An 18496-nucleotide genomic window follows, 5' to 3' on the forward strand; every position below is an offset into this window, starting at 1 on the left:
CGAGTAAACCAGTTGATAAGTTTTCATTTTCGACCAATCAGCAACAGCGTTGATGAAAGCGCGCGAAAACTCACCCCCTGCTTTGCCCCCTGCTCCCGCCTTCCGCCAAGCGCGTTACGCGAAGACGACTGGGGACCAGTCAGGGTCTGTTGCCTTCGGCCCAACTTCGGCCTCGATGGATAACACCCTCCACGATCTGCATAATTCTTCACATCCTACTCGGCAGCCTCATTCAATAACTGCTAAATATGCCTATCGTTTTGCCATTTAATAGACCGGTGTTTTGTTTAGTGGAAAAACCTTGGTGTATACAGCTATTTCGAGAAAGGTTGTCGGAAAAAGAGCACGCCACAATCCCGAAAGGCATTGTGGATGGTTTTTAGTTCACTGTTTTTCAAAGAAATTTTAAAGAATGGCACGAGAGGCCATGGACGTATGTTTGCATGGGCTAAAGGAAAGTAACAAAAGTAGGTTAAACAGCTACAGTGTCAGGAACAGTGTATTGATCATATCCCATATTACCTTTCGGGATTGTCGCGTGCACAGTTTTTCCGACGACCTTTCTCGAAATAACTGTATAGTTACGGATCCGAGAAGAAGCGGTGACCGTTTTGCGATTACATGACCGCGAATCACTTGCCTAGTACCAGTCTTCGAACTTCAGTAAAAACCCACCAAACTTTCAAAAGAACAAGCCAAAATTTTAAAAGACAATCGCGAAAGTCATAGACATAACTACGCCTGAATGCCAGAAACACGAGTTAATGTCAGACAGACTGGAGACCATGAAAAACAAGGAATTTCTTGTTTGTTTTCTTTTTACCAAATGGTCAGTTGTGACTTTAACACGTCACAAACGCTTCCTGATAAAATTCAGAAAATTCAGTTTGTTTCATCAAATAAACGCCATGATAACCTGAAATCAGGCGCAAAGAAAAGGACCGCCTGATCAAAGGTTTACGCCAAGGACCATCAATCATGAATCTAAACGTCATTGACTTACTAACTTAGTAGAATCGCCCACTCGTGTTTTTATTTTATATTTACGATACAATGCGGTATCGTAGAATAGCAAACCATTACAAATCAAAATATCGTGATATAAATTTCTAGTCAGTCTTAATTTAATCATATATCTTATATTGCTCTACCTGAGATGCTCTTAAATATTTGCACATACACGTCATTGCAATAACGTTGTCTCGAGAAAATTGTTAAAAGGAAAAACAAAAAAAGCAAAAAAGCAAAAGAGGAATTAATTAGCCTTACTAATAACCCACTCTAGGATGGAATCAGTTTGCAACATAGGGGTTTTCAAGCGTATAAACTAATGCAAATACAACTGCTGTACGCGTATGTTGCAAATTGATGAAGCCTCTGGCGGTTTTTAGTGAGCCTAATTAATTTTGCATTTTCGTTTTTTTCTATTTTGCATTTTCCTATGACAACATTATTGCAATTGGGTGTATCTCCAACATCTAAAACGTTCTTTTTTACGATGTTGTCATTCCACCACAACTACCAGAATCATCAGGCGCGGATCTAGGTTAAATACAAATCGATTTCCTAAAAGAGCGCCAAAGTTTCTAGGGGGGTCCGGGGGCATGCTTCCCAGGGAAAATTTTTGGATTTTAACTCCCTAAAGTCTCCTTTCCTGGGTTTCTTAGTCATTCGGACAGGATATTACACACTTAGTTCCACTCTCCTGGGATGAAGCCTTACAAATCAGTGATTATTATTATTATTTCTAATGCCCAGAAATTGGGAAAAAATTATCCAAACCATTTTCCAGAAAACATATATTTTTCATAAAAAAATCTAACCAATTTCCGTAAAACGGTGTGGATCCGCGCCTGATCTTTCAGTTTGTTATTTTCTGCAACAAATTAGGGCTATTTTTTTTTTTCAAGAAACAAAAACAAATTTAGTGGGTTTGATGATTTCGATAAGAAAACTAAAGCAAAGGTTCGCCCTGTTTTTAACATTTTTTTTCTAACAGGGCAGGTAGTTCCTCTTTTATCAAGTCCAAATTTCTTGCTTGTTTCAAGTTTTACATCATTCAGGGGCACCCAACGAGAATGTAGTTCAAAACCACTTAAACATAGCATAGTTAAACGTATTTTAGTATTTAAACGGTAGATATAGGCATATTTTTATCCCCTAAAAATTTTGTCATCTGTTCGAATTTCCTAGCTGAAAGTCTAGTGATCCGAAAATTATAGGGATCAAAAGTTACCTTTTCGAAAATTTTAGCCAGAAAAAAGGCTCCCGAAAAAATCTAGGTGACCTTTTTAGGTAAAAATCTGTTAAAAATGAGCAATTATACCATTTTTAAGATGTTCCAAAATCCCAGCCGGGAGAGGCAGGCAAGCAAGAAATTTTACAACAAATGTTCCGAAAATTCTAGATCTCAAATCGGCTTCCGAACAGATATTTTCCGAGAACTGACGTTGGGTGCCCCTGATCATTAACTAGTACAGTATCAAGATTGCTCTCGAGCGTCTTTCTTTTTCAATTGGATTGTATTATACTTGACGGGGGAGGCCACCAATATTTTTATCTTTTAAAACGCTCGATGTCTATAGTAGATTATTAACCCTGTAGGAAAGCCCCAATTATAATTTCTAGCAGCATCGTTGCTTAATTAATTTATTTAAAAAGTAGTATGGCATTGATATTCTCCATATTACCAGATTACAAACTCTCCCACTTCTAGGGATAGCAACAGGAGAGGAGATAAATTTGTATTTTGAAAACTAAAGGGATCATTTTACGTTTCTGTGAAACTGTCCACCTACCCCTCCCCTAAAACAACATTAACACTTAGTTCTTACTTAGGGCAAAATGTTGTCTTAGGGGAGGGGTAGGTGGGCAGTTTCCCAGAAACGTAAAATGATGCAACTAAAGTTAGTTGAAAGGTCAAAGGTAAATAGGTTTCCTACGCAGGGCCTTGGTTCTTCCGATAAGTCCATCTTTCATACGAGTAAACGACGACGTAGACCTCGATCGTTCGTTTGACGATGATGCTCTATTGAGCTTCTCCGTCGACTGATCATGATTCCGACGTCTGTCGAGCGAAAACGGTCCCTTCTTCGGCTTCTCTTCGCAAACCGTTTGTTCTGTTCGGATCCAGTAATTCGGTAGAGGTCGCAACTTGTCGACCGGAAGGGGTCTCATCCATTCGCTAGCCGAAGATCCTTTCACCTTATGAACCGTAAACGGTATTTTGGGTTTTTCATCGTTAGAGATTATGGGCGATTTGTCGGTAGTAGAGGTGACTTTCTGTCTGTCTCTCGATTGGGAAGCATTTTTTATCTTTTCCACATGGAAAGGGCGATTTTTACTTGATTCGTTGTTAATGGCTTTGGATGGAGTAACCAAGTCTTTACCTCCATTTTCGCTCTGTTTACCATAAACTCCCTGAGCGTTGTTATTATTAGCTTTGTCATCATAGCCATCTCCTTCTTCTTTCAGCCTCATTCGCTGGCGGATTTCAAAAGTTGTGACCACTGTTTTCAAACTGTCCTGGGAATTTCGGCCTGAACGTTTCCTTTTCTCAAAGGATGGCGTCCTTTTAACAAACGATGGAACTTTCAGATTTCCAGTTTCTCTCAATTTTTCTCGATGGCGGATGAAATTCAACAATGAAGTTTTCACAACCTCTCTTACTTGTTTGCAATCTTCTGAGGTGGAAACTTCGTAAAAGTTGCAATTCAATTCCGTTGCCAGCTCACATCCCTCATCAGACGTCACTCGCCGCAAGTGATCTAAGTCGCACTTGTTTGCTACGATCACCATGTCAACGGTCTCTCTATGGAGACTGTCTTTTATGAATCGTCCAATGCGTTCTGCTTCCTCAAAACTTGAACGATCGGTGATGGAATACACAATGAAGAACATGTCTCCTTGACGACATATCAGGCTTAGCTTCTCTGCTGTATTCTGAGAATCAAAAACATAAGAGAGGTTTCTGTCAACTAAATCGCACCCATGACCAAGTCAATAAGCTATTTAGAATCATATTGAAGACACAAGGCAAACGCCAGATTTTAACCGGACTACAATTTCTCAGAAATGAGCGATAAAAACTACCCGAAATAATTCTTGTAGAGGAGACTCACATGAAGGCACCTAGTTTCGTGTACATGTGAGGAAGATTGGAGAAATGGCGATTACGCAAGCAGGAACATTCACACACACGAAGAAAACGCTTAAATTATGCAAGCTAATATGATGAAGAGCAAACAACGTCCAAGTGAAGGGAAAACTCGGTGACTGACACCGTCCGGTGTGCCGTAAACTCGATACCAAATCTCTCCATTTTCAGCAGAGCGATAAGCTGCTAAAAAGAATATTATAACGCAGCATTTTGAAGAATATACTAATAGTATTTTCCGTTTTGACCAATCGAATACACCCTTACACTTGGCGCATGTCATGTAGTGTACGACATATACAAACCTCGCCCGCGGTGTCTGTAATCTGCAGCTCGACATCTTCATTTTCCATCTCCACGTGAACACTGTAGGAATCCTCTGCAAATATAAAAATACGAATTGAAAAATTCAATTCAAGGTTGGCATAAGCGAAAGACCGCTTCGGAGGGATTACCACCCGACCGAGGTGGAGTGGTTTGCGAGTCTCAATCGGGTTTAGACACTGCCATTCTGCCAGCTAAATTTTGGGCATGATGCTTAACCCTTTAAACCCTAAGATCAAAATTAAAAATCTCAATTGTTGCCCCTATTCATTTCCTACAGACGTAGTGGGGAGAAGTTGATAAAATATCAAGCAAATTCATCTTTTTTGATCATGTCCACAATTCTCATGACCACTCTCTTTCACAAAGCATTGATATTACAAGAAGAAATTTGATGCTGATCACTCTTAGGGCTTAAAGGATTAAGGCTATGTTCACACTATAGAGTGTTTTCACATGACGTCACGGCGGCCATATTGGTGTCCCAAAACAATGAAACGGCGGCCATGTTGGTGTATCAAACCAATCTTGAGGGAGTTGAACTCTTTTCTTCTACAAACGCTTTCTTTCGTTCCAATAAATTTGCCTAGTAGATACTCGCCACGTGAGTGAAAACGAGCCCGTGAAAACGCTCTGTACCGGATAGCTTTGCGCCGGCACGAAAGCCATACTGGAGAGAGTTTCTGTTTACACAGAAGAACGGTGATTTCGGAGCGATTTCTGCAACGGCGCGAAGCTGCGCCGCGTCGATCTCGAACGTGGAGAGTCACATATCGCGGGATAGCTGTTCACACGATACCAGATAGCTTTGCGTGTCGGCACAAAAAGCTATCCGGCGGTATAGTGTTAACATGGCCTAAGTTAAAGCATCAGGCATGTTGCCGACAAAATGGACATTTTTTCCAGCATAATCCTACAAAATTTGACTTTCAAAGATTTCAAAGAAATTAGTATAGGTAAGAGCATGATTTGTAGTGATATTTGGCATAAATACCACGAGTGATATTTCAAAATTGTTATACATAATTTCACGAGCTTTTAGGCGAGTGAAATTTGAGACAATTTCGAAATGTCACGAGTGGTATTTATGCCAAATATCACGTACAAATCATGCTATTATTTGGTTATACTACTACCCACAATAGTTTTGTAATTTTCACATGTAGGCATTTCAAATTAAGCTGAAATACCACTGCTCTGAGCCAATCAAATTGCAGAAATTTCTCATGTAGTAGTATAATACTAGAAAAATGTCTCAAGTTTGGTTTTCAGCTGATTTCTTTCAATAGTGACCGGTTACACTCCCTTTTTTTATATACATATAAGATTATTGTTCTTCTGACCCAGGCTGCATATTCTTATTTTTCTGCCGGTTATAGGCTGAAAAATATTATTGTATTTGTAATGGCGACGTTATCTTTCGGACACTCTTGAAAGAAGGCTTCACAAATGACTTAAGTCAGGCGGATTACCAGCCTTCTCGGTGCGACTAGCATGAAAAAAAAAATCTCTCTAAAAAATGTCTACGCCATACTGACGCTAGCAACGCCTGTTTGAAATTAACTTGGAACCAGTCCTTCCGTGGCGTGAGGCTTAGTCCTCGCGCGGCTTACATGCAAATTTCGAGCAAAACAAGAAAAAATCAAATGTCAATGAAAACTTAGAAAAAACTCCAAAACAGTATTATTCTTAAATTAAAGTTGAGGACATACACTGTCCATAAGTATTACATGTACCCTTAATAGAACTACTATTAGCACTGAACATGTTAGCTTTAGTTAGAGCTGTTTTTTTCGTTTTGTTAACTAGTTTTGCCGTTTAGTAAAAGGAATAATTTTGTCAGGTAAGTCAAAAACAGATAATTCCATTTTATTAAGAGATTTTCGACACACAAAATTATGTCCTTTTCAAAATCCCAGCGTCGGGTTTATTCTTAAAATAGTCTTAACATTTCGCAAATTTCAGCCTCAATATTCTTATAAAATATATTTTTATAGAAACAAAAATAGGGCGAACTTCATAAAGCCAGGTTTTCGACAAAGACAGAGCCGTTTAGAACTTGTTTTTTTTTGTTAGTGTTGCTTATCTCATACTATAGAAAAGAAAGAGTGTAGAAACAGGAGTTAAGAACATAAAAAAGTATATTTTCAACCTATTGAGGTAATTTATTTGGGCAGGGACAGAAAAAGGACTCAAATTTCTCCAGCAGCGTTAATTGATCTAAAAAGCATAATGTGTCTATCTAAACCTCGTCTCAATGACCCATAGAGCTATGTCGGCTGGAGTCTTACAATCCTGGTGGAGTCACTCATGCCGAAAAGGTCAAAGGATAGAGACCAGACTAAGTGTAGTCCCCAGGTCTTTCAGGTTGGGGGTTGGGCTGAGGGCTGCCTATCATATAACAGGAACCAGGAAGCCTTATGTGCCACGAGGCACAAAGAGGATAGGTTATGAGCAAAAGAGAAGGGAAGTGCCAGTAATTAGTTTGTTCGTTTAGGTTTTGTTTCCGTTACAGCTTCCAAAAGAAAGAACTAAAAGATCTTACCTAACGACCGCGCGTATTCCCCAATAAACCTCTTAGTTATGAAACGCACGACAAGAGCTGAAATAGAAAAATAATAATAATAAACCTTGTTGAAGTGGAATAATGGCGAATGATACACGTTTACCACTGAAAAAATGACGTTCCTAATTAAATTAATTAATTCAATTAATAATAATAATAATAATTTTTAATCATTTTAATTATTTTTTTAATTATCATTATTGTTTTTATTATTGTTATTATCATTAAAATACCTAAAGCTTCTTGTCAACATTTTTGAAGACGCTAGCTTTCCACAGTGTTGAGAGCAATTTACGTTAAAAAAGACTTTCACTTGACAATAGACCGGATTTGGTAGAGTAACTTGTCATATTTACGTAACGATATAATTGTTAGAAAACCATAACAAAGAAACGTCATTGGTTGTGCGGCTTTTAAACGACAATGGAATAATTAACACGGGAGTACACGACACGACCGCCTTTTTCCTCGGCCGTGAAAACGGAATAGTGAAGAACAACCACAACAAGATTGTTACAATTGCTCATACAGAATAAGAAGACTAAATTCCAAATAGTTTAAGTGATGGAAAACTTATTCCCTTCTTTGACAGCAGCAGGCACGAATAAAACTGTTCATTAAATCCGTTTTGATTGCCTGATTGAGCATTAAAGCAGAAGTTCAATGATATTGAAACAAGTTTATATAAGATGCGTGCGTTTGGAGACAGGGCAACTAAGAAATCAGACATACTAAGACATTTGATAAGAACTTTAATAGACCGATTACAAAAATGCCTTATTTTACTCCTAACAAAATCACTTCCAGTAAACTAAACTTAGATGATTATCGTGGCTGTAAAGAACAACTTTAACAACGGGATATAATTGTAAATCATATCTGTAGCTTGTTCACTGGCAACTTTAAACACTAACCTGACTTTCCAACTCCATCTTTACCGAGCATGAACACCCTCGGTTGTTTTATAGTCAGCTGTTGTGTTCGTCGCCTTCTCATGTTGCTCGATTTTTCTGCTGCTGTGTTTCACCACAAAACTCTGAAAAAGGGAACCGAATGATAGCGCTTCTAATTAGTCAATGGATCACGCAGCGTTTAAAGCCTTAACTAGCACTTTCTACGAGATTTGTTGACATTTCAATCACTCTTACATGCAACAGTTAAGAATGCAGCAAGTTTCTGACGCACTGTTCTCCGCGTAATTTCTAGGCTTAAATGGAATTTATTGTTCGCCTTATCACGAGCCGGTATCAAATAATTAAATGATTAATCCGGCATTCGTGCCCTGAGGGAGTTTGAAACTAAATTTGTAAAAAGCACCAGTCCTGCTACCAGAACCGGTATGTAGGCAGTGTACAGGGGAGGGGCAGGAGGGGGGGGAGGGTGGGCGACAGAGTCGGTACACCAGGGTACCGATATCCCGATCATTTTCAATCCATTATTCATAAAAAAAAGTCCTCATCACTGTTATTATTTCCACCCCATTCCATTCAGTTTTTACCACCTGAAGTCACGTATATCGGTAAAATCTACTTTTAACAAAACTTTCGAACGTTTTAAATGCAACTGTGACTTCATTGACACTTCTTTTAGATTTAAGAAATGTTAGGAAAGTTAAAGAAGATTAACCAACAAGGCGTGATTATACTACTCAGCCTAAACTGGTAACCAACATGACGCTGTTTTTTCGCTGTAAGTGTATAATTATGGTCTCGAAGAGTAAACAACAAAACAGAGCGCGGAAAGCGTGCCCAGACCTTCCTGTTGCTCAATTCGCTCCCCTTCCAGACCCTTTAAAGATCGCCTGTTTTCTAGCATTCGACGAGCGCGATTTTAAATACAACGATCGAAATATAAATGTCAAAACATTTTTAAAGCTTACAGTTGTAAAAAGAGCAAACGGCTCTAATAACTTCCGAAACGCCCTAGGGCTAGACTATAGCTATAATACCTTAAAAGCAACTTCAGACTGCGCGAGAAAAGAGAGAGAATGTTCATCCGTCGAGGAAAAACCATGGATTCACAAAAACAAAAGAAATAACGGACTATACACGACTATAAAAGCTGCCTTAGGGCTACAACAATCGCAAAGCCAAAATTGGAAATTCATTATCAGATCTTTAATCCCTTACTCACGATCTTAAGAGAGGAATGTCCTTGAGAAAGTGTTCTCTGGAGCCAGTAACGATCAATTCACAAATACGTTCTCCACTTAAACTTACCTAGTTTTTGTACTCCCCTTAGCTTTAAGCCTTAGCTTCTTTGTCTTCGAATTTTTCGAAAGGCGTCCAGTTTCGATTACGGTGTAATTACGTACATAATCAGTTGAGGAGAATATGATCCAGTTATATACAGTAAGGGACAACGTGATTTTTATGGCATTTTTATGCAGTTCGTGAATTAATTTACAGCTTAAACAACTCAAAGTACATATCTTACTGATGCGCACGTGATAAACGACCAGCAACTCTCATATCGCGATAAGGTCCTTCAGGACTGAGCTTGGGATCAAGCTTATTAATCGAGGTTGCACGTACTGTCGGCACGATTTTTAAAATAACCGTCTGCTTTCTTCCTTAAAAACATATCCGGTATATCGAGGCCCTGTTAGGTTAGCAACGGAGTAACCACCAATCTTCAAAACAGTAATTAAGTTCCGATAACGTTTAACTGATGAAAGGGACCATTTCTGCACTGCCGTCTCAGACACCACTATCATACTAGGTCATAGGATATCCTGTTTCAAATTTAATATTTCTTTATCAGCAACAAACACAAATGTTCAGAGCCACATCAGTGAACATGTCTCCCTGTATTTGATTTTGGCACTGGGAGAATTCGCACAGTTTATCTTCTCACCACACCTACTCTTTATAAAATTTCCAGTCTGCTGCGATTTTCATAGTCGCAAGATGTATTCTTTTAATAATATCCAAGAACAGGAAATCTAGCAAGCAACATTACAACATCCCAGTTATTCCTGGTCAACAATGTAAATCCATCAAAATACCTGTTTTAGCCCTAAAAATGGCGCCTTTTTTTGAGGAACCCTTCCCTTTTGTTGTTTTATTGATTTCAAATGCCTTGCTATTCGTAAAATGCAATTAATTGGTTAAGAAGACATATATCGAAAAAGGTTTACCCTACCAATACAGCACCAATTTACCTTCTTTTCTAGTCATAAAAGCCATCTATCTCTCATACAAGCTGTATCTCAAATTTCCTCTATATTAATTTTTTGACATCATCCTCAGTTTGCGTAGTATAAATTTCAGTAAAACAAGCCGATCTACAGCTGCGAAAAAATTTGGCGTCCAATATTTCACCAATAAACTATTAAAAAGATATACTGAGTGAAACAACTCGTCTCTTTTTTTTTCGTTTTTGGTAAGTCCACCTTCCATCTTACAACCGCTTACGCCTAACTAGCTTGATCTTTATTTTAAATCCTTAATATAACACTCAGATTACAGCGCATTACAGTATTGTTTTGTAGAGATCGGAATGAAAATTACATGACAATGACCAGTCTGACCAGTCGTCATAAAGTAATTCATAATGAAAACACAAAGGATATTGATGTTTAATGAGTGTTTAAAAAAAGATGAAAAAGTCTCAATTTTGCATCTTTAAATTCTCCTCCTTTTAAAAATCATTTTCTTTGAGAAGTAATATCAAACATTCCACAAAGCTAAGTATTTCCTCTATTTCATCACGAACTCAGTTTGCCAAAAATGCCTTATAGCGCCTTGCATTTCCAATTCTAACTTACCTCTCTTCTCAGTGTTTGATCTCTTGATGAAACACTACGTCTCATGTGTACGATAATAAAATAGAAACTGATATGGATACCATTATAGACTACGAGTAGTCCCCATTTTTCCTCTGGGATAGTAGAGCGAGCGAAACGCGAGCGCGCGTGAAAATCACCCCACGCGAGAAAAGGCGACACGCATATTATACCACAAATTTGAAAACACCCCTACTCTAAAGTCTTTAAGCTGTCGAAAAGGAATTTCTACCTCGATTTGATGAAAGACACAGGTGTACACCTCGATACACGATTTCCTCAGCCAGACTAATCGTATACATTGACTTTTTTCATCCGGAGAAAAAGGAACACCTATTACAATGCACCCTACGTAGCTCTTTTTGGCATAACTGCACCCATATTAACAGTTTCTCTTACGCAAGCATCACATTACTACAACAGCTTACTAAATTACGTGACGCTCAATAAAAAATGATCAGGATGCTTAGCGTGCTAGCACGATGTTACGAGTAAACAAACATGAAAACGTGTCGATATTCTAAATCCGCCGTGTCAGCGCCGCGCGGTAACGCGGCGAATATGCCTGCACTTGAACTTTTAACGAAATTCAACCCTGAGTTGGACATGCCCAGTTCGAGCGGATGAACGTACCGGCTTTTACGAATTACATAACTTGTGTTCATTTTTTTTTTACTACAAACTACATCGAGAAAGTAGCCAACTTTGACAGACGATTGACATTTTCGTTTCTCAAAGTTAAAAATAATCTTCCAAACCTCAAAATTCAAAATAGTAAAAGGCACATTTGACCTGTACTATGCATTTAGCTTTATTTAGTTACAAATCCGAATGCCCTTAAGCGTCTCAAGAGGATTACGGCGAAATAGCTAAGTGTTTCTCAGTATAGCAGTTTTGTCAAGAGAGGTCGTAGAAATATATTCGATTTCAAACAAACGTGCTTAAGTGAATGACATAGTTGTTCGGCTTAATTTAAATTGTTTACAATAACGGAAATAGATTCTCAAGGGTAGTTTTCAGATCTGGTGGACCAGAATATCGTTAAATAATAATCAACTAGTTGAGCAGGATCAAGGGGATACCACGAAAATTCGACCCCCCGATTACGCATTCTAGCAAGTTCTATGCTCATATACCCACCTTGGTATTAAAACCCGGAACAAAGTACAAAGTACAATGCAGTAAAAATATTCATACAATTTTTCAATTCGGGAAAAGAAGGCGCAATGGGAAGAACTATGGCAAGAGCTTCTATTTCATGCAATGAGCTTGTCACCCGCGTGGGTTTAAAGAGCTTGAAACGTATAGCCAGATGGTCTCTGCAGTTTAACGCAGTTTAATGCGTCAATACTTAATACTGTTAAAATAAACCAATAACCATGCCGTTTGATGATACTCCATTTTTCTCTTTTGATTACAACGCAACCTTGCGATTCCTTGGGGGGCGAACTTCGTTGGCCCAATGACTCAATTTCAAAGCAATTTCCTTTCATAAAATTAGGCAAACCACATGCAATCCACACGACCCAGGCACCCAAATATCTACATTTAGGAGTTAACATGTGAAAATATATTTGATTTACCTCATTCAAAAAAGTTAAATAAACAGTCGCCAAAAAATATCTCTCGAAAATTTTGAATTAATCCCTGAATCCGACACTAAACCAAAGAGCTTCATTCGCGGCCCCACGTGTATTCTGCCGGGACTGAGCTAGACTTACCTACTGCTGTTAACACTAAAATGGTTAGTACCTTAATAGTTGATCCTCAATGTGGCGGGAAAGCCAATCTTTTGTTTCTCAAGGTCCAAGTAATTCACTGACCACAATTTGCGCAATGAGTCTTGCCCCTGGAACTAAAATACGGAATTCGTCAAGGATTGGTTCAGACAGTCGCAGTGAATGGATGGGTCACAAAACTGCCATCTCTTTAAGTCGATGTAAAGAGACTTCTCCTGGATTATGAGATAAGAGATGTATCTACTTGCAAAAGTCAATAAATACAAACGGTACTTTAAATTCAACCCCCAATCGAGTATATGAAATATGCGAGATATTCACTAGTTGAAAAAAAATATCTGGGTGAGACGGACGAAATCAATACTCACACTTGGGCTATCATCTTAGGCATTTTAACGCTGTACATAAAGCGTGCTTGATGGGTGATTTTCTTATGTTAGTTCTGGAAATACATAATATTTGAACACAAAACAATTTTGTAGCAAAAAATAGTACTTTGTTGGTACTCTAATTTGTTGTAATACTAAAACTAGTTGCTTCTGATGACAACACAGTATGAAAAACACATTAAAAACATCAGTTCACTAAGCATATTAGTTTACCGGCCCTCTAACGCTCTGCCCAGACAATGCCCTTTTGCTATTTATTTTAAATTAACTCCTCTCTCTTGCTTTCATGATTATGTAAGTGTCATGATTATATAAGTGACGCGAAGATTAAAATAGTTACTAAGTTGATTTACAAAAGTAGACATTTCACATAAAAGACTATTATGATGAAGATTCATTTACAAACCTCAGACGTTTTGTTTTACTATGATCAGTGCATGCTGTACTATAAACCAGTCTTCACATTTTATACAAAAGAAACTATTACCATCGAATTCGAAAAAAAGTGCCATTTGACCGAAGAAACTGTGAAACCACAGGCATTTAAAATTACGTAAGCCTAGAAAACTACAACGTAGTTATCTTCACAAGTCGGTGAAACGTTACGCCTTTTCATTCAACACGTATTAATATTCGGTAAACAATTGAGGCCAAATATGCAAGCATAGCCTTTAGCCATATATCACTTCAAAATCAGGAAATTCGATTCTGACAGATCACTCATTTTGGGGGTTGAAGTAAGGAGAAATTGCCCCAGACTTACTCGTGTCCAAGACATAAATACTTTGACAGTGTTGAAATCATTTCGCAGAGTCTCAATCCCCAAGTCTATAGACACGGAGGTAACGAGTTAACACTTTGAAATTTATGAAAAGAAAAATGAACTCAAACGGGCTTGACAGTCGAGAAAAATAATACGTTGCTTGTACAGTCAACTCTCTCTAAGACAGACACCTGGCTTTGGGACCGACACTAAGTGTCCGTCGTCTTAGAGAGGTGTCCGTCTTACAGAGAGTCAAATATAAAGAGTAAAGAAAGGCAGGAACCAACTCTAGGTGTCCGTTTTACAGAAGTGTCCGTCTTATAGAGAGTCAAATAAAAGGAGTAAAGAAAGGCAAGGACCAAATCTAAGTGTCCGTTTTACAGAGGTGTCCGTCTTATAGAGGTGTCCGTTAAGAGAGAGTCGACTGTAGATGTAAAAATACTTTGAAAAGGTCTTAAAACTGGCAATGCAAAAGTTGCAATGTTCGAAAACCGCCGCACTAATAAAAGTTCAAGAGCTGTTTTAAAAGAACGTTATGTGCTAACACTAAATTAACCGATATACTTACCCATAGAGGGGACGATAGTAAGCTGGTATTAATTACTCTCTTCCTTCGGTTTGATCTTCCTTCTTCAACCATAGACTCTCTCACAACGGAGTACTTCTTAACCACCGAGTATCTTGATAAAATACAGGCACTGCGCACGACATATGAACGAAGTGAACGGATGCCATTCTTGACTTCATGTAGCTTTTCACTCTTCCGTCATTCCTTCATACTTTCCCAGTGTAACTTAATCATGATACTGACACATATTGTCGCCCATTCAGGTGGCTGGGTAGGAATGCAATGGCACACTGTTTGATCTCAAAACATCACAACTTTCGTTGATCATTCTGTAGACTGTTGCTTGAACGCAGTATATCACAGCAAGGAAAACAAAATCGTAACATTTGTAAAAATATGAACTCTACCATCTTGTAAAATGTAAGAACCAAACAGTAGCATTGACTCAATCTGTGTATGTAACAAGTTTCAAATCTTCTACTTAGTTGGAAATTGGGCCAAGTCAATTTCTTGGCTTTTTATCAGTATTTAATGACTGTAAATTGTTATGAACCACTGCAGGAAATGTTTACAAGAGTACTCTACAAACATCTTTGTTAAGTGGATAATCAGTTTTTCGTGATGTTTGCCTTGTTCTTAATCGACCCCAAACTGATGACAGAATGAAAACCATTGGAGTTGTTTTTCAAAGTTACACGCGTGCAAGGAATTTCTTACTCAGTTTAATTTCAGTTAAATTTTTTGCCGGAAAGAAAAAAACAACGAAACCCCCCTGGCCTTGAGCAGAGTCTCGGAAGAGGGTTTTGATCCCGTATTCCCGCGCCATTTCCACGACAATTCTGCATATCCCGTACTTCTGTTATCTCTATCTCGAGTAACGTTTTCTTTCCCGATACTGCAACCCTTGCCAAGTCCCGCTTCCCGAACAGCGATCAAATCCCGTATCCCGTCAACAAATTTTGTGTTTTCCCGAATCATCGCCGCACTGTATTTCGGTTATACCGCGTACCGCCGGATTCCGAGAATACACCCTTCCCTTCCAGACCCTCCTTGAGGGCAAGTGAATCTATCCATGCAAAGGCGAAATCGAGTTACGTTAACATCAAAACAACTTGAAGTTACATAACTGTTTCAACTGTTTATTAATTATTGCAAATTTTACAGCAAGCAATATCCACTGCCAGCAGTTAGCATAAGGTTACTGGCTTAGGTTAGAATTTCCGCTGTTTACCTCTAACAGCTACCTTACTTAAAATAGAATCAATATCAAAGTAACAAAAGCCACTATAGCTTTTTAAAAGCTTTCATACGTTTAGTAATTAAATACAATAGTGATTTCTGAGTCACGTATGGTACGTTCCATTGGCTAAGAACTCGAGACTGGGTGCTCAGCAGCACTGCTCCGCCAAGGCTATGGAATATCTCAGCAATCGCAAATCTCCATCAATAGCTCTTAAAAAAAAGGAGAATTGAAAACTTATCTTGTTTTAAAGAAACCTATAATTTTAAACTTTTATTTATAATACACGTATTTACATTTTCATTCTCTGTAAATTTATCTTAATATTTTTGAACTTAAGACTTTGAACTTTTATAATTTCTTGTACATTTACCTATATTTTTAAGAGCTGTAAATTTATCTCGGTATTATTAGCGTTTAGTTTTTACCTTGTGGGCATAATGATTGTAAAACGCCATAGAAAATTAGCTGAATTGATATTATTAAGTACATTGACACTCAAATGAAGCGCTTTTTTTCGGTTGACTTTCGAGGAAACAGGATGAGCGGAATGTGCAGAAGCGCACGAGCGCGTTTTGTCATTTTCGACGTATGGCGCCCATATGCAGTGTGTGAGGACCTATAAATAAGGAGCCTTCGAATCGATATCACATAACTGAACACCGACATCTTCTGGCTAAACGCTGACGGCAGCGCGACTTCGAAACTATTTGTTAACCTGTATTACCATCAAGTTCTTTGCGAAGGCAAAATTAATCGCAGTCAACAAAAGCATCAATACTATTTCTTTCCTATCTTTGAAATGATGCAACAGACTTTCCAGTTTAATTTCTTCCAGACTCGTTTGATTTCATTCAATTAGTTTCTGTTTTAATAAGGTCAGAGTTCAATCTAAAACTTAATATCTATATGTCTATAAATCTTGGCCGACTATCGCGGAAGATCGGTCAGTCAGAGAAGCCTAAAGAGCTGAAACAGCTGTTCCTGAGAATCCGGCACGATTTAACACGATTTCATTTAGTTGAGTTCCCTTAATTAAATCTTTCGACAGACCACGACTACATTGAGGGGATACTCCCTACAAGGGCCTATAGGCCGGGAGAGGCTCCGACTGAAAGTGTTACCTTTTTCAAGCTTCAAGTATATGAAAGGGTAGGGAAAGGCTGTCATTTCGGTCTGTAAAAAGGTCTACAGATGCAATTTATGGCAGATGAAAAAGTGCAGAAAACGTACGGGTTTTGCGTAGCCTGCAGTGCAGGCGTTTTCTTTGGGTGCGCAAATGTTTTTGATCGCGTAAGCGCCACGTTGAAACTCAAAAAGAGAGAAGAGATGGCGGCTACAGATATAACATAAACAAGCAGCTTTTGCCCGCCCAGAAATACGTTTGCCCTGCAGGCTAGGTTTTGCGATTCATTCATATTTCGTCCAAAAGTACAGACTGAATAAATACCGTCAATCCTCTATTATGCCCCCCAGGGGCTTATTTATTTCAAACCCATTTCAAAGGGGGGTTTAATAGAGACGGGGCGCTTATTTAATCTAGAAAAGACGATACTCAGGGGCACCCAACGTCAATTTTAGGAAAATATCTGTTCGGAAGACGATTTGAGACCTAGAATTTTCGGAACATTTGTTGCAAAATTTCTTGCTTGCCTTCCTCTCCTAGGATTTTCGAACATCTAAAAAGGGTATCATTGCCCATTTTTAGCAGATTTTTAGGCTTTTTTCTGGCTGAAATTTTCGAAAAGGTAAGTTTTGATCCCTATAATTTTCGGATCACTAGACTTTCAGCTAGGAAATCCGAACAGATGAAAAATTTTTAAGGGATAAAAAAAGTGCCTTTATCTACCGTTTAAATACTAAAATACGTTTAACAATGCTATGTTTAAGTAGTTTTGAACTATATTCTCGTTGGGTGCCCCTGGAAACTATCAGTTCTCCATAAAGACCTAGAATACAAAGTGGAAAAGCTCAAGTACAAGAAGTTGCAGGTCATGCAGCCAAGGATCAAAACTTCTAGTTGGTAAATAAACCATCCTGGATCAGTCCACACGAAGTTTGACAGTCGTGATTGATTAATACAGCCTGCCATTTGTTAGTGAAGAATATTTAGGGGAGGGGAAGGGGAGCTTAATAGAGGGGGGTATTAACTTTCATACCCTGAAAAGGGGGGGCTTATTTGAGATGGAAGGCTTAATAGAGAATTTACGGTGGTACATTTGAGTGTTCACACCATGGTTTGAATGGTTCACGCTAAAACAATACCAGGGACCTTAAGCAACGACGACGAAAACGGCAGTGAAAACATCACTGACGAAAAATTGAATTTGCGTCCTTTCAAACTTTATCGCGTCTATTTGGAACCGCTCAATTCGTCAAATTTAGGCGACTTTTCCTGGAGTTAAATTCTTAAGGGCTTTATCCATGTTCAAATAGAGAAGAGAAAATTTGTCGTAGTATGTCCTCGTCCTCCATAAAACGTCGCATTGGGAGGTTTCACGTCGTAGTCGTGCAGTGGACGTCAAAGAAATGTACTTAAAAGCGTAATGCACGTGCAGAGCAGTTGTTTTGCTCATAAAACCAATTGTTAGTGACGTTAATGCTGTTCGTTGTCGTCGTCGTTGCTTACGGTCCCTGATAAAACCACTGTACATGAAGGTTTCCACAATTGTCTCTAGAAGCGAAACAGACCATGGAGCCCCGTCTCTGACGTCACTCACATAATAAACACACAGCCAAAACACCTCCAACAATCAGCCACGAATCAGAATAGTAAAGAAAAGAGCAGACAACTTAAGCCTCTTAATACCTCTTTTGTCATTACAATAAGAATGAACAAAACCTGTTTGTCTATAAAACGCTAATTGATTTTATATTTGCCGCGAATGAACAATCGTATTTCTATGACAAGCTGTATACGTCCTCGATATTTTTGTAATAGAGACAGGAAATGTAATTGATTTT

The 18496-nt window shown here is 38.5% G+C and overlaps 1 protein-coding gene across 2 annotated transcripts; it reads right to left on the reverse strand.

Annotated features, from left to right (window-relative positions):
- Window positions 1-843: 843 nt before the first annotated feature.
- Window positions 844-13099, reverse strand: LOC140946414 (uncharacterized). Of its 2 annotated transcripts, XM_073395527.1 has the most exons (5): window positions 12586-13099; window positions 7961-8082; window positions 7026-7082; window positions 4462-4535; window positions 844-3942 (listed from the first exon to the last, which is right to left on the reverse strand). In XM_073395527.1, exons 2-5 carry the CDS (start codon window positions 8040-8042, stop codon window positions 2920-2922), a joined length of 1236 nt encoding a protein of 411 aa, XP_073251628.1. In that variant the 5' UTR covers window positions 8043-8082; window positions 12586-13099; the 3' UTR covers window positions 844-2919. The 2 variants fall into 2 exon arrangements, with proteins under 2 accessions (XP_073251628.1, XP_073251629.1); XM_073395528.1 differs by lacking the exon at window positions 12586-13099 and having other exon boundaries at window positions 7961-8245.
- Window positions 13100-18496: the final 5397 nt, after the last annotated feature.

This window comes from Porites lutea, chromosome 8, assembly GCF_958299795.1.
Source record: "Porites lutea chromosome 8, jaPorLute2.1, whole genome shotgun sequence".
Lineage (NCBI taxonomy): Eukaryota > Metazoa > Cnidaria > Anthozoa > Scleractinia > Poritidae > Porites > Porites lutea.

Excerpts from the sequence above, each read along its gene's own strand:
- LOC140946414 (XM_073395527.1), bottom strand. The coding sequence starts at position 8,042 with ATGAGAAGGCGACGAACACAACAGCTGACTATAAAACAACCGAGGGTG. Across the intron at positions 4,536-7,025 it reads GGAATACGCGCGGTCGTTAG|AGGATTCCTACAGTGTTCAC; the intron begins GTAAGATCTTTT and ends TTATATTTGCAG. Across the intron at positions 3,943-4,461 it reads TTACAGACACCGCGGGCGAG|AATACAGCAGAGAAGCTAAG; the intron begins GTTTGTATATGT and ends TTTGATTCTCAG.